Source organism: Schistocerca nitens, chromosome 11, assembly GCF_023898315.1.
Source record: "Schistocerca nitens isolate TAMUIC-IGC-003100 chromosome 11, iqSchNite1.1, whole genome shotgun sequence".
Classification (NCBI taxonomy): Eukaryota; Metazoa; Arthropoda; class Insecta; order Orthoptera; family Acrididae; genus Schistocerca; species Schistocerca nitens.
This window is the reverse complement of record NC_064624.1, coordinates 107,270,131-107,284,234: the sequence shown is the minus strand read 5'-3', so window position 1 is coordinate 107,284,234 and position 14,104 is coordinate 107,270,131. Positions and strand designations below refer to the sequence as shown.

The following is a 14,104-nucleotide window of genomic DNA, read 5'->3' as shown; positions in this document are numbered from 1 at the left end:
TTGTTTCACTTTCTTTAGTGCTCCCACTATATCCTCCTTTACAGATACTGGCAATTGCATTCAATGTTTCTTCTAAGTTATTTGCTGTCTCTGACAGAATTACGTCATCACTGGCAAACCTTGAAGTTTTTATTTCTCCTCCCTGAACTTTTAACTCCTTCTCCAAAGTTTTCATTGGTTTCCTTTACAGCCTGCCTCAACGTACAGATTAAACAACATTGGAGACAGGCTGCTTCCCTAAAGTGTCCTTCAATTCTTGCAACTGCTGTCTGGTTTTTGTACAATTTGTATCTAACGTTTCATTCCCTGTATTTTACCCCTGCTACCTTCAGAATTTCAAAGAATTTATTTCAGTCAAACTTCTCAAAAGCTTTCTCTAAGTCTATAAAAGCTATAAACACAGATATGCTGTTCTTTACCGTATCTTCTAAGATTATTCGTAGGGTCAGTATAGTCTTGTATGTTTCAAAAAAATTTCTCTGCAACCTAAACCGAACTTCCCCAAGGTCTGCTTCCACCAGATTTTCTGTTCTTTTGTAAATAATTCGTGCCAGTATTTTGAAAGCATGACAAAGTGAAAGATCAATAATATTCACACCTGTTAGCATGTGCTTCCTTTGGAACTAGAATTACTGTATTGTTCTCTAAGTCTGAGGGTACTTCCCCCATTTCATATTGGACACCAGGTAGAAAAGTTCTGTCATAGCTGACTCTCCCACAGATATCAGTAGTTCTGAGGAAATGTCATCTACTCAAGGGGCATTGTTTCAGCTAACTTGTTTACCAGTCTTTTCGTCGTGCCTAATCAATATCTCCGCTATGTGGTAAGTAGCAATCTATTGTCAATACTCCTAAAGAAACAGATGTCCTTCACTGACCTTCAAATGCTGTATCTATTGGAGATGGCCAGTCTCTAGAAATACAGAATAGTCGGGCACAGATTACAAAATGAGTCGTCGTCAAAAATCAGTCTGAGGGATGGTAAAGAGAATTAATCGTAAACACAATACTAGATACGTGTGTACAAGATGTATCATAACTATGTGGGGGCACAGTACTGGTGCCGGGTAGGAGTGCAGAATCTGGAAACCCGGGTGAAGGCGAGGAGACTCTGGGGAAACTGGGTAGGTATGGAGAATTTGGGAACCCGTACAGATGTGCGGCACCTCTACATCTTCCTAGGAACGGATAACACCGGCATCCCAGAAGGTGCGATGGATCTGGGATCCCCGGGTACGCGTCGGGAATCTCGGGAACCCGGGTAGGTGCGAGAGTGCCGTACCTCTGGCGCGTGCTTCTTCCCGCGCAGCTACGTCCTGCAGCGCGGCGTACACGTTCGACACCGACCGCTTCACCCCCGGAGCTTGAGACCCGCCCCGCTGCTGCTCCGCGTGGGTGCCCCGCCGTGAAGATCCGGCGGAGGAACTGCAGGCGGAGCCGGAGCCACCGACTGAGTTCGACCTCGACACCTGCGAGGGCCGCCTCTCGCCACCGGCGGCCGCGACCGACGACGGCGCCGTTACCGCGGACATGCGGCTCGCTGCCGCGTCCTCCGCTTCTGCGAATATCTTGTCCGGGTCGATCTCTCTGAAAATGGAAATCCCCGACGTGAATATCGGTCGGTTTCTACAGCTTTTAACCTACCTCAAACAGTCACTCAAAAAATCCTACCTTTCCTTGCAAGTGGCTGGATGTTAAAAAAGCTCTGGGAATCTCTAGGAACTGAAAAATCCGCCTATAATAATTTACTGATATTTCATTTGAGTGGTTCAGTTATAAAATTCTCTTCTCCAGTTTTTGTGCAAAACAAGTTCAGATACTGTTAGCTTTGCAGAAATAATTTTGTCTGTATTAATAGCATTTTCCAAAATTGTAGCTACACCATACTGCCTCAGGTCTGAAGTTTCACAGTTGTTGTTGACTTACTCTTTTATTCTAATATTTGGAACAAAATGCACATAATAAGTTTTCACCAATCAGTAGCTAATGCAAAGTCAAACGACTGGTAATTTTTATCTGAGTTGTGGCCCTCGTGTAATATATCTTCCTGATATTAGTCCAATTTTCTTAAGATAGACAATACGTCTTATCTAAATAGCAGCTCCAAAGTGAAACATGGAAGTGAACTGTGTACTGAAGAGTGTAGTAAAACCTTTGAGATCAGTGAGCTGCATCCATATATTAGAGGGTAACTGAATTCGGTTAAAGAAGAGAAAGACAATGACCTTTATGTAAGTAACAAAACTCTCTCATTCCATATTTATGTCACTAACTGCACATTATCCAAACAACAACAACAACTGCTTTTCTGTACGTCTATTAAATTTACATATCTAGAAAGTTGCCAGAATATTTACAAGCACAACTACGTACAGGACAAGAAAAGCTGTAGTGAGCCAAATAAGGAGAAAATTTTTCTATAGATTTTTCTCATTTCTGCACGAATTGCAAGAACTGGAAAACAAGTTCTACATCTAGACCTACATATATTCCAGCCTCCCATCGTGCATAGGGCATCAACACCAGTTTCAATTTATTACTAGGTATCGGAAAATGTAGCATCTACTTTTGGCAAAATTTGCATGTCTGTCTGTCTGTCTGTCTGTCTCTCTCTCTCTCTCTCTCTCTCTCTCTCTCTCTCTCTCTCTCTCTCTCTCTCTCTCTCTCTCAAGTGATTAGATGCACTAATTTAAAATGTTGCCACGCTACATGAGTGAAGACAGACAAAGCCTTAGCTCTTTGAAACTAACTCTTAGAAAAAGTGCTGAATGTGAACTTTTTGACTGGAATGTGTGCTTTTGCAAAAACTCCAACACCTTTTTCTTCCAAAATGCTGTTTGTTGTCTTCACTTGGCTGTATTTAAGCTTTCAAAAACTAGTTTCTGTGTAGAAGTGACAGCATTTTCCCACTGGTGAACTGAATGCATTCATAGCTGTGGGACCCACACTTGACAATACACAGATAGAACTGACAAGACTGCTGAAGTAGAACCATATGTATGGTAACTATATTTTGACGTTCTGGGAAGAATTTCAGCAGTCAAAAAAACATTACAGATTTTGTTTTCCAACCGCTATACTGCAGAGTGCAAGCTCTTTAGGCTACACTGGCAGATGGTCGCAAGCGTAAACAAACTAGAATTTTGAATGCCGGGGGTACAGGAGTGGTACGGGGAACAGAGTCCCACCTCTCCCCTTCACAGGGCAGCGGCCTACTGCAGAACTGGCACTCCGCCACAGGGCGATCTCTTCTGGTGTTGTACGGCAGGTACTCCAAATCTGTGACAGACCCAAATCGGTTGCACTTATTTCAAATTAGAAAAGAAAACAACAAGAAATGTACAACACAACACATTCAGAGACAGTTACCACGCAATTACCTACCAAAGTTATCACAGTATTGTTAACGCCGCACGGAATTAGCCGAGCGGTCTAAGGCACTGCAGTCGTGGACTGTGCGGCTGCGTGGGTGTGTGTGTAATGATAATTAGATGGACACCCTAGCTGCAAACAGGCGTCGATATACTTCATTGGAGACATGTTGTAATGAGTATAATGGGCAAACATCTATGAGGCGCACTACGAATGTAGTGGTGTGGACACGTTGGGAATGTGGGTCTCACAGGGAGCGTGCAAGGGATAAGTCCCTGCAGGCGCACTATTCTCTGTGGCCTCAGTGGCTCAGATGGATAGAGTGTCTGGCATGTAAGCAGGAGATCCCGGGTTCGAGTCCCGGTCGGGGCAAACATTTTCGACATGTCATCAATGAAGTATATCAATGCCTGTCTGCAGCTAGGGTGTCCATCTAATTATCATTTCATTCTAGTAAAGCTGCGTAGTCATCAACGGTAGCTGTTCTTTCGGAAACAGATACTACCGTCATATATGGGTGTGTGTGTGTTTGTCCTTAGGATAATTTAGGTTAAGTAGTGTGTGCGCTTAGGGACTGATGACCTTAGCAGTTAAGTCCCATAAGATTTCACACACATTTGAACATTTCAGTATTGTTAAGGACATAGTTCTCACCCAACCTCTAGCGATACTTGTTGCAACCACAGTTCAAAACATTCCCCACCAAATTTGCTACGTTAAAAATGTGCACACGATATAATCCTTTGAGCTTTAGCTAAGAAACGTACCTATTTCTTTGTTATAAAACGCTAGGTTCCACGGCTGAGTACTAGGTCGCATTATGCAGAGTGTGTTTTAATCAGACCATTCGTTCCATCCACAATTGGCATGACAGCAGATCACTGAGTGCATTGATATGTTACCACAAGCATACATTTTTATTTTCCAAATAGGTCCTTATGAATATCATCTTTCCAAATTGGTCTTCACCAGATGATGTACATCTCCATCTATACTCTGCAAACCATAATGATGTACACGGCAGAGCGTACGTCCCATTGTACCACTTATTAGGGATTCTTCATGTTCTATTCACTTATGGAGAGCGCGAAGAATGATTGATCGAATGCCTCTGTGCCTCCAGTAATTATTCTAATCTTATTCTCACAATCCCTATGTGAGCGATACGTAGGGGATTGCAATATATTCCTCGAGTCAACATTTAAAGCCGGTTCTGGGAACTTCATTAGTAGCCTTTCTCTGGTTGCTTTATGTCTACCTTCAAGAGACTTTCAGTTCAGTTCCTTCAGTATCTCTGCAACGCTCTCCCGTGGATCAAACAAACCTGTGACCATTCGTGCTGCCCTTCTCTGTATACATTCAATGTCACCCGTTAGTCCTATTTGGAACAGGTCTCACACTTGAGCAAAATTCTAGAACCAGTCACACGAGTGACTTGTAAGCAATCTCCTTTGTAGACCGATTGCACTTACCGAATACTCTACCACCAAACCAAAGTCTATCACCTGCTTTACCCACGACTGAGCCTATATGATCATTCCATTTCATATACACACAATGTTATAGCCACATATTTGTACGAGTCAGCTGATCCCAGCAGTGACTCACTGATGATACAGTCATAGGACACATTCTGAACATTTAAAGCAAGTTGCCAATCTCTGCACCACTTTGAAACCTTATCAAGATCCGATTTAATATTTATACAGCTTATTTCAGACAGTACTTCATTAGCAACAACCGCATCATCTGCAAACATTCTGTGAACAACAAGGGTCCCAACACACTTTGTTGGGGCACACCCAAAGTTACTACTACATCTGATAATGACTATCTCCAAGATAACACGCTGTGTCCTCAATCGAGTTACAAATTTCACTCGATACCCTCTTATGATCAAACTTTTGACAGTAAGCGTAGACGGGGTACTGACTCAAATGCTTTTTGGAAATCAAGGCGTACTCCATCCACCTGACTGCCTTGATCCAAGGATTTCAGTATGCCATACGTACAATACCAGTAATTGAAAACTGGTTACATTTTAGATATTTATATGCAGGACATAAAGCTTTTTCAAACTATATCCGATAAAATAGTTCATCTGGATACAGCTCTCGATGAAATATGACCTATTAAGTAATTTCCCGTTTTTGCATTTTGAGGCATAATTCACACCTGTTTCCCCATTTACTTTAAAAGGCGAATTTTTCAGGTCCCTATTTATTATCATGTGAATATCACACGATCTCATGATGCCTTTTCTCGCTGCAACCTAAGTGTGCACTTTAGACAGGATTTTCTGCTGACCGTTGTCCCACCTGTATCTCAGTTCTCGCTCAGAACAAATACCGACGGTGATGAGGTCAGCTCGAGTGCAGTTGCTGGCTAAATGTGTCAGCTGGTAAGGAGGCTGCAGCATAAGCTAAATGTACCATAATAAGCATATGCAACTGTCATTTATGTCTCGGGACAGATATTCCTATGAAGTGGCAGCAAACGTGAAGGTACCTACAGCACAACGTTTACTTCTCTGTCCCCAGGATGGCTATTCGAAGTTGGCGGAGGGGAGGGGGGGGGGGATCAATAATAATAATTTCCTGGGGATTCAAGGTACGAGGATGAAGATGGTGTCAAGAAGCTCTTAAACCAGGGCTTAACAACTGGCCGGTTTTGAGCGTGAGTACTCACGTCTGCTCAGGCACGTGCTCCGAGCAGGTGCAAGGTTGCGGAGTAGGGAGGGAGGGGAAATGCGCGCGCACGTTTGAATGTGATCTCGCGTTCTTAGCAGATTTAACTAGCCATCTGAATGCTTTGAACATTTTACTACAAGGTAAAAATCTGCTAATTACTCATTTCATAGATCGAATACGAGCTTTTAAAATGAAATTGACACTTCGGGTGAGTCAGCTGGAAACAGGAAACCTAGCTCATTTTCCTAAATTATCATCCATGCAAGATGTTCACAAAGACTGTGAACGTTATTCACACAGTTTAGTTGATCAGCGCTTTCGAGATCTGACAGCACTAGACAGTGATTTTGATCTGTTCTCTCCATATTCAGCGAATATTTAAGAGATTTGTCCTGAGCTGCAGCAAGAAATTATTGACCTGCAGTGTGACAGAATATAGAGACAACTTTCAGAACAAGAAAAACATTTTGGAATTTTACAGACACTTCCCTCAGGATAGATTTCCTCGTTTGCACAAACTGGCGGCTACAATAATATCAATGTTCGGTTCCACGTATGTTTGTGAACAACTGTTCTCTGCAATGAAATGTAACAAGACGCGCCTGAGAAACGAATTGTCTGATCGAAATTTAAACTGCACGCTGCGCCTAAAATGCACAAGAACAATTACTCCGAACATAGACGCAATTGTAAAGGGCAAAAAGTACAAGATAACCGAGAATCCCACACTTCAGTGACACCTTTTATTGTGTAACAGTTCACAAATTAATGCGAATGTAGAGGCATACACTAAGCTAATAAAATTATGAGGCACGTGTACGTTCTCCTTTATTTGTTTCATTTGTCGCAGTAATAATTCCTGAGTGATATCCCTGCAGGTGGCCGCGGATTTACATCGACTGGCGGCAGCTGTTGTGTGTCCCACGTGACTCTCCCCACTCTCCGCTCTGGTCCGGTAGTGGGGGTAGCGTGCTCGCGCTGCTAAGTGCTCGCGACTTGCTGCTCACAGCTTGCTCCGCGAGCACATATGTTGTGAAGCCCTGTCTTAAACTAATGGTGAGCGAGGGGCTGGGGGAAGGGTCATATCGTACCAAAATAATGGCTTTCCTTCCCTCAGAGCCGAGCTAGACTAATCACAATTTTCAAACATTGATAACTTATATGACACAATATTTGTTTACAGTGCGGCCAGAAAATAACTAGGTTCTGAAATTGACATATAATCTTTTATCTTTATTTGAAATTAATGCAGTATGTACACTGTCATCTGAGTATATGACTGCATATGTTAGAACTCCATTAAATTTTCATTTAGCCACCTGTAGTGTTAACCCATCCCCTCAAAAGAACCAGAATGGTATCCACAGCTTTCTGGAGGGAGTTATGTGGGATGTTCATAAGAACTTCCCAAATCTGTGATTCTAATTTGTTCAATGTGTGACGTTTTATTTTGTACACCACCTCTTTTGCATAGCCCCATAAAAGAAAGCCACAGGTCTTCAGATTTGGACTTCTTACAGGCCATTCACAAGGTCTACAATTTCCCAGCCAACATCCTGAAAACCTCTCATCCAACCAATTCCGCACGACATTCCCAAAGTGAAATGGTGTGCCATCTTGTACGAAGATAATGTAGTTGGTGTTTTCCCATTCAGATACTGTGGGCCAAATGTAATTCTGAAGCATCTGAAGATATCATTCCCTGTTTACTCTGTCATGCAGGAGATGTGTGCCAATTATATCTGTAGCCATTATTCTACATGACACAGTCACTTTTAGACGAGAATGCATCTTCTCCACCGTAACTACACGATCTTGTGCAGTGCCTATGAGGCATGAAAACTCACTATCCTATTTAATGTTCTGTTCCAATATTATTCCACCAATATTAGAAACTTAACACCCATCCAATAATATCTAGTTACTTCCCACCCACCCTGTAATCAACCCACTCTGAAGTACTAAGTATTTTAAAATTTGTGACTTTATAAAGAGTGCATAAAATTAAACATCACTCCTACACTAAAAACATGGAATTCTCTGAGATTTTATTTTATGAAATTCCCAAAATTCCCCGAGATTTCTGGGATTTTTCCAGGTAAAATCTAATTACCTGAGGATTCCAGGTTTTTCAAAATAATTGCCATCTCGGTCACACTTATGGAAAACAGAGTATATACTCCAATTACAGTTACCTTAAAATTGGTGTGTCACTGGCCAGAGTGGTAGGGCCCGGATGTCAGCTATTTCTCGGGCTCTACGTGCTCACCGCGTTCCCCACTCTGCGAACGTGAGCGGCAGAGCCCCGCCAATTGATACCGCCTACACTCTTCGGAATGGGAACAGGCGGGCAGGCCGCGAGAGTGGTAGTGGAGGGGAAGGAGCACCAAATGCACACCGATTTTTACTTCGGAGCACTATAAAAGGGCCAAAGTACATACGAGGTGTGGCTAGAAAAAAACCGGACTAGTACTGGTGAAACAATAAAACGAATGCAATAAGGCTGAAAGTCGCGTGGCCTGTCACGTGACTCTCGCTCCGCCTACTGCTCGATTTTCATCTGCCTCCTGCACTCAGTCTGCCCGTGGCGTCTGTTTTAAGTAGTTGACGTTTTGTCTGTGCGTCGGAAAATGTTGAGTGTACAGAAAGAACAGCGTGTTAACATCAAATTTTGTTTCAAACTAGGAAAATCTGCAAGTGAAACGTTTGTAATGTTACAACAAGTGTACGGCGATGATTGTTTATTGCGAACACAAGTGTTTGAATGGTTTAAACGATTTAAAGATGGCCGCGAAGATACCAGTGACGGCACTCGCACTGGCAGACCATTGTCAGCAAAAACTGATGCAAACATTGAAAAAATCGGTAAATCGGTAATCCTTGTCAACTCCAGTTAACTCAGACACTGCTCTGATTGTTAAACGGCGATCTTGTCGAACAAGTTTACCGATTTTTTCAATGTTTGCATCAGTTTTTGCCGACAATGGTCTGCCAGTGCGAGTGTCATCACTGGTGTCTTCGCGGCCATCTTTAAATCGTTTAAACCACTCAAACACTTGTGTTCGCAATAAACAATCATCGCCGTACACTTGTTGTAACATTACAAACGTTTCACTTGCAGATTTTCCTAGTTTGAAACAAAATTTGATGTTAACACGCTGTTCTTTCTGTACACTCAACATTTTCCAACGCACAGACAAAACGTCAACTACTTAAAACAGATGCCACGGGCAGACTGAGTGCAGGAGGCAGATGAAACTCGAGCAGTAGGCGGAGCGAGAGTCACGTGACAGGCCACGCGACTTTCAGCCTTATTGCATTCGTTTTATTGTTTCACCAGTACTAGTCCGGTTTTTTTCTAGCCACACCTCGTATGCTGCTGAAGTTAGTCTTTGGTAAATTTCTCTGTTTCTGCACAGAAATATTGAAAATAAAGTGTCCGATTCGCAATACTGATCAAACAATCCTAAGCAAACTATTTTGTTAAAGGCTTCAATTCTTTTGCAACTTACAGCCTCAAGTTGTAGCTCGCCTTTAGTGAGCGTAGGTATTGTGAAGTTTATGTTCCGGGGACTTAATGTCTCGCGTTACTGTAAAGGAAATGCAGCCGTCTCACCGGTACAGTTTTAAGGCCGGGAGGGCAGCCGTATCTCACTACATTTTCTTTTCCTCTGAGAAAAATACTCTCTCGTCATAATTTGGTCATAAAATTTATAGCTCTCATTTTATTACAGCACTTTTATCAATGTAATAAGCTGCATTGTTATTTTTAATCACACATCTGTGTATGTAAAAAGCTGAGAATCTACAAATTTAGTTCTTGTAAAAGTAGAAAGACTGATAAACAACACTACAAACGAAGTTCATCTTCAGATCGGTACTATGTTGTAAGACACACGAAGGTACTAATAACAAAACCACGAAAAAATTACTGTGTAGCAGAAAATAACACAGAACACCTTATTATTTCATTAAATTTTGACACCACTAGCGAAAGTGCGTTACTCGTAAATGGCTCGTTTCCATTAGTGGTATAGTGTGTTATCAAAAATTCAGTTATTTTCACCTCTTACAATTTCCTCTGCCACTCGACACGTGTGCAACCGAATGCTCGTCCTATTGCTATTATTCACCTGTGACATACGACTGTGGCTCATTCGTCCACCGCCGTCGCTACGGCAGCACTGCCCCCCACCGCTGCCCTCTCCACAACCTAACAGCACGTTCGCTCAGCCAGTAAGTAGACGACCTGTTTCTTTTTCATCGAGTGCGCAGCTAGTGACCACACGAGCAAGCGGCACACTGTGTTTGAGCTGGCAACTCTGCTGCCCACCAATGCCAATTGCAAACTAATTTTAATTGCAGTATAGCGTACCTACACCCAGTGGGACCAGTTCCACTGACAATCCTCAAATGGACGGTGTACACCTTTAAAGCAGCAAACGACACTCCACGGGAGAGTACGAAAAGGTGAAACACTTTTGAACGGGGAAGGTCATTTTACGTGCCTCGACCCTCACCTCTGGTAGGTGGTGATGGTGAAGTTGACCAGCGGCCCCGCGACCTCCACCGTCCTCCGCCTCTGCGCCCTCTGCTGCCGGTCCGACTCTGCCCGGGTACCCTCGTCCTTCGACGCCTTCCCGTCGCCGTCGCCGACGCCGAGCTCCCCAGAAGGTCTCCTCCGGGAAGGAACTTCTTCCGATTCGACGGCCGGGTCGCCCGAACTCTCCGAGCCCTTCTCCGACTCGGTCGGCGTCCCGTAGCTGGAAGCGGAGCTCCTCCTCGCTACTTTCGCGACTTCCGCGCCGACCGGACTCGTTTCCGGAGTGACGCCGCCTTCGGAACTCTGAAAATAAATGTCAAAATGTTATTTTGCGAGTACGTCGAGACTGGAGTGACACTTTTAGCACGGACACAAAATTTCCAGAAAAATGCCAGTTACTATCTACTCGTGACATCATTCGCCTACCAGAAAGTTTGCACAGTATCCAGGTCCGTATTATGAACACAAAATAAAGTGAAATGATCACTGCCACGTGTTTGATTGACAGCTCACTTTTCAGCTTCAGTCGTGTTTTAATATCAATATCTAACTGGCACTCCAACACATATTCTTACCTTTTACTTGAGACATTCTTACTTGTACTTTGGAAACAAAAAATTTAAACCTACCAGTTGCCTGCCATCATCTTATTTCTGTCTTCTAAGTCCCCATTTATGTTATTCTAGATAGTCTTCTCAATATTCATTTACATCATTCTAGCCAGCAGTCCTTATCATTAGGTTGTTCATTATAAAATTATATATTAGCATACCTTAAGCTTTCTTTTAGTGATCACGTGAACCTCTTATAAGTGTTAGAACGCTGTAGTCAGTATTCAAATATTGATTTTAACACATCATAGCTTACACTTACGGTTAACTACCTCTCTTATTCTTACCCCTATCAACGTTCTACAATAACTTCAAGGCAATACACATCCAAAAGGAATAACTTGTCATTATCAACTCTAAATAAAAATGGGGGATTTTGAACAGTTATGTTTCAAACTTGTGAGGAACATTCCTGTTAGAGGAAGCACAATGCATGCTCATGTGTCCCTACGAGACGTTCTTAAATAAAGCATTGTACAGCCACCTTATACAAAACTATACAAATGTAAATAATTAACAGTTCTATGGAAACAATTCCCTCTAAATCAAATTAGTCATTATAGTATAGCAGCCATTTTCTACACGTCGATTTTAAATTCTCGTATGCCGTACTTTACTTTTGCATTTGTAATCTTAGAGATATTTCACAGATCCCTAGATGAATTGACCTCCTCGGCTAGCAATTCCAATGACATTTTCCCAGTGCCGTCGAAAAGTGTACCTCGAGACACTCCCTCAGGATACGCCCGTAGACTAACCTACCTGCGGCCAGACTCCTCCGATCTGCCACAATGGATCTTCATTTCTTCTTCTTCTTCTTCTTCTTCTTCTTCTTCATTCTCCAAAAATATTTGAATTTTTCATTGTTCGTAACATACAATTTAAAATTAAATTTCCTTAAAATGAAGAAATCCAAAACAGCTGTTGAACCAATAATATTTTATTGTTTACATCAGGCATGCAACAGCTTTCTTTGCATCACGTGTCACACGTGTCTTCAGCTGTTTCCGTTTTTCCCCATCAGTACAGCCTGCCAAGCAAGATGGTGGTTCATGTCTGGATCCTAGTGTCTCTCTCATATTGTGAGGTCGTTTTCCTCTTTTTAATACTTATTAGCTTTTTTTGCCAACTTCTTAGGTTTCCTATTTTATAAAGCGGGTCATGGAACGTTTGTTCCACATACAACATACAGAGAAGACAACCTTAGTTCGTTTACACTTTATGTGAGTAACGCCCAGTCATCAGTCGGCCAATAATTTTTCCATTTTTGAATGACTGCTTATCCGCAACTGAACATACAACGGCTGTTCAGAAAGTAAGGTGGCTTTTCAAATTGTACAGGCAACATACATTTGATTATTAATCTTTTTTTTGTTATGTTGGTACACGTCCTGAACGTATGTTCACAGGCTCAAACGTATAGCATACTTCATTTGTTATTGACATATAGAAAGGTTAGACATGTTTTAGCGTGCTCTGTGATTTTCGATTATTATAAATAAAAAAAATCAAGCAAAGAATTTGCATCAAATTTTGTGTGGAAAAATGAAATCAAGGACTCTAAAACATTTGAAATGTTGACAGTGGCATACGGTGAGTCTGTTCTAAGTAAAAAAAAAAAAAAATGTTTACAAGTGGTACAAGCTCCTCCAAGATGGCTGAAAAGATGCCAATGACGAACCTCAGTCTGGACGCCCTAGCACATCAACAACAGGTGATAATGACAAAGCTGTGAAGAAAATTGTTTTGGCAATTTGTCGAACTACTGTAAGAGAAGTTGCTGATAATGTTGGCATATCGGTCGGCTCGTGTCACATAATTTTATCAGATGTTTTGAGCACGAGGCACGGGTCAGCAAAGTTTGTTCTGAAACGTCTCAATTTTGATCAGAAGAACCGTCACATGAGCATCACTCAGGAGCTCTCAAATGACGTCAATGACGAACCCGATTTGCTCGAAAGGGTCATAACTGGTTACGAAACATGGGTTTACAGTTATGATGTCAAAAACAAAACCCAGTCGTCCCAATGGAAGCATTCCGGACAGCCAAAACTGAGAAAAGCACGATAAGTTCAGTCAAATGTCAAAGTTTTGCTCATGTATGCTTCAATTACCGTGGCGTAGTGCATCATGAATTTTTGCCTCAAGGTCGTACGGTCAATAAGGAGTATTACCTTGACATTATGCGCTGTTTGTGAGAAGCAATATGAAAAAAACAGGGAATAACAATTCGTGGCTTTTGCATCACGACAGTGCATCTGCTCGTTCATCGTTGCTTGCAAGAGATTTTTTTTGCCAGAAACAACATGACAATCATGCCTCAGTCACCATATTCACCAAATTTGGCCTGCTGCGACTTTTTCCTGGTCCCAAAACTGAAGAGACCTACGAAAGAACGGAGATTTTCAATGACTGAGGATATAAAAGCCACATCACTGGAAGTAATCAAGGCTGCACCAGAAAGTGCTTATGAGAAGTGCTTCGAGGATTGAAGGAAGCATTGGTGCAAGTGTATTGTATCTGAGGGGGATTACTTTGAAGGGGACAACACGAGTATTGATAAATAAATAATTTTTTTTTTATAAAAATAAAAAGTCAACTTACTTTTTGAACACACCTCGACTGTTTACATAGCTAAATGTCTGCCAGAAGTTGGGATTATATTATTCTGAAACTGGCTGTAAACAATAAAACATTACTAGCTCAAGAAAGATTGCGGTTTTCTTCATTTTGTGCAAATGGAAATGTTCAGTCGTGGTTGCCCTACGTATAGAACCTTTTGTTAAACTTAAATGTGAAACAGAACCTCACTCTTCTCCTTTTATCACTAATTCTCTCTGTTACTGTAAAGTTATGACTACATAATTTTAAACCAAGATAAACATTCC

At 41.9% G+C, this 14,104-nt stretch overlaps 1 protein-coding gene across 1 annotated transcript in view; it reads right to left on the bottom strand.

Moving 5' to 3' along the window:
* Positions 1-14,104, bottom strand: part of LOC126213559 (uncharacterized) — a 641,937-nt gene that overhangs the window by 42,264 nt on the left and 585,569 nt on the right. Inside the window, exons 17-18 of the mRNA XM_049941391.1 lie at positions 10,583-10,908; positions 1,283-1,587 (exon numbers count right to left, since the gene is read on the bottom strand). Of these exons, the coding sequence (XP_049797348.1) occupies positions 1,283-1,587; positions 10,583-10,908 (631 nt within the window). The remainder of the gene's footprint in view (positions 1-1,282; positions 1,588-10,582; positions 10,909-14,104) is intronic.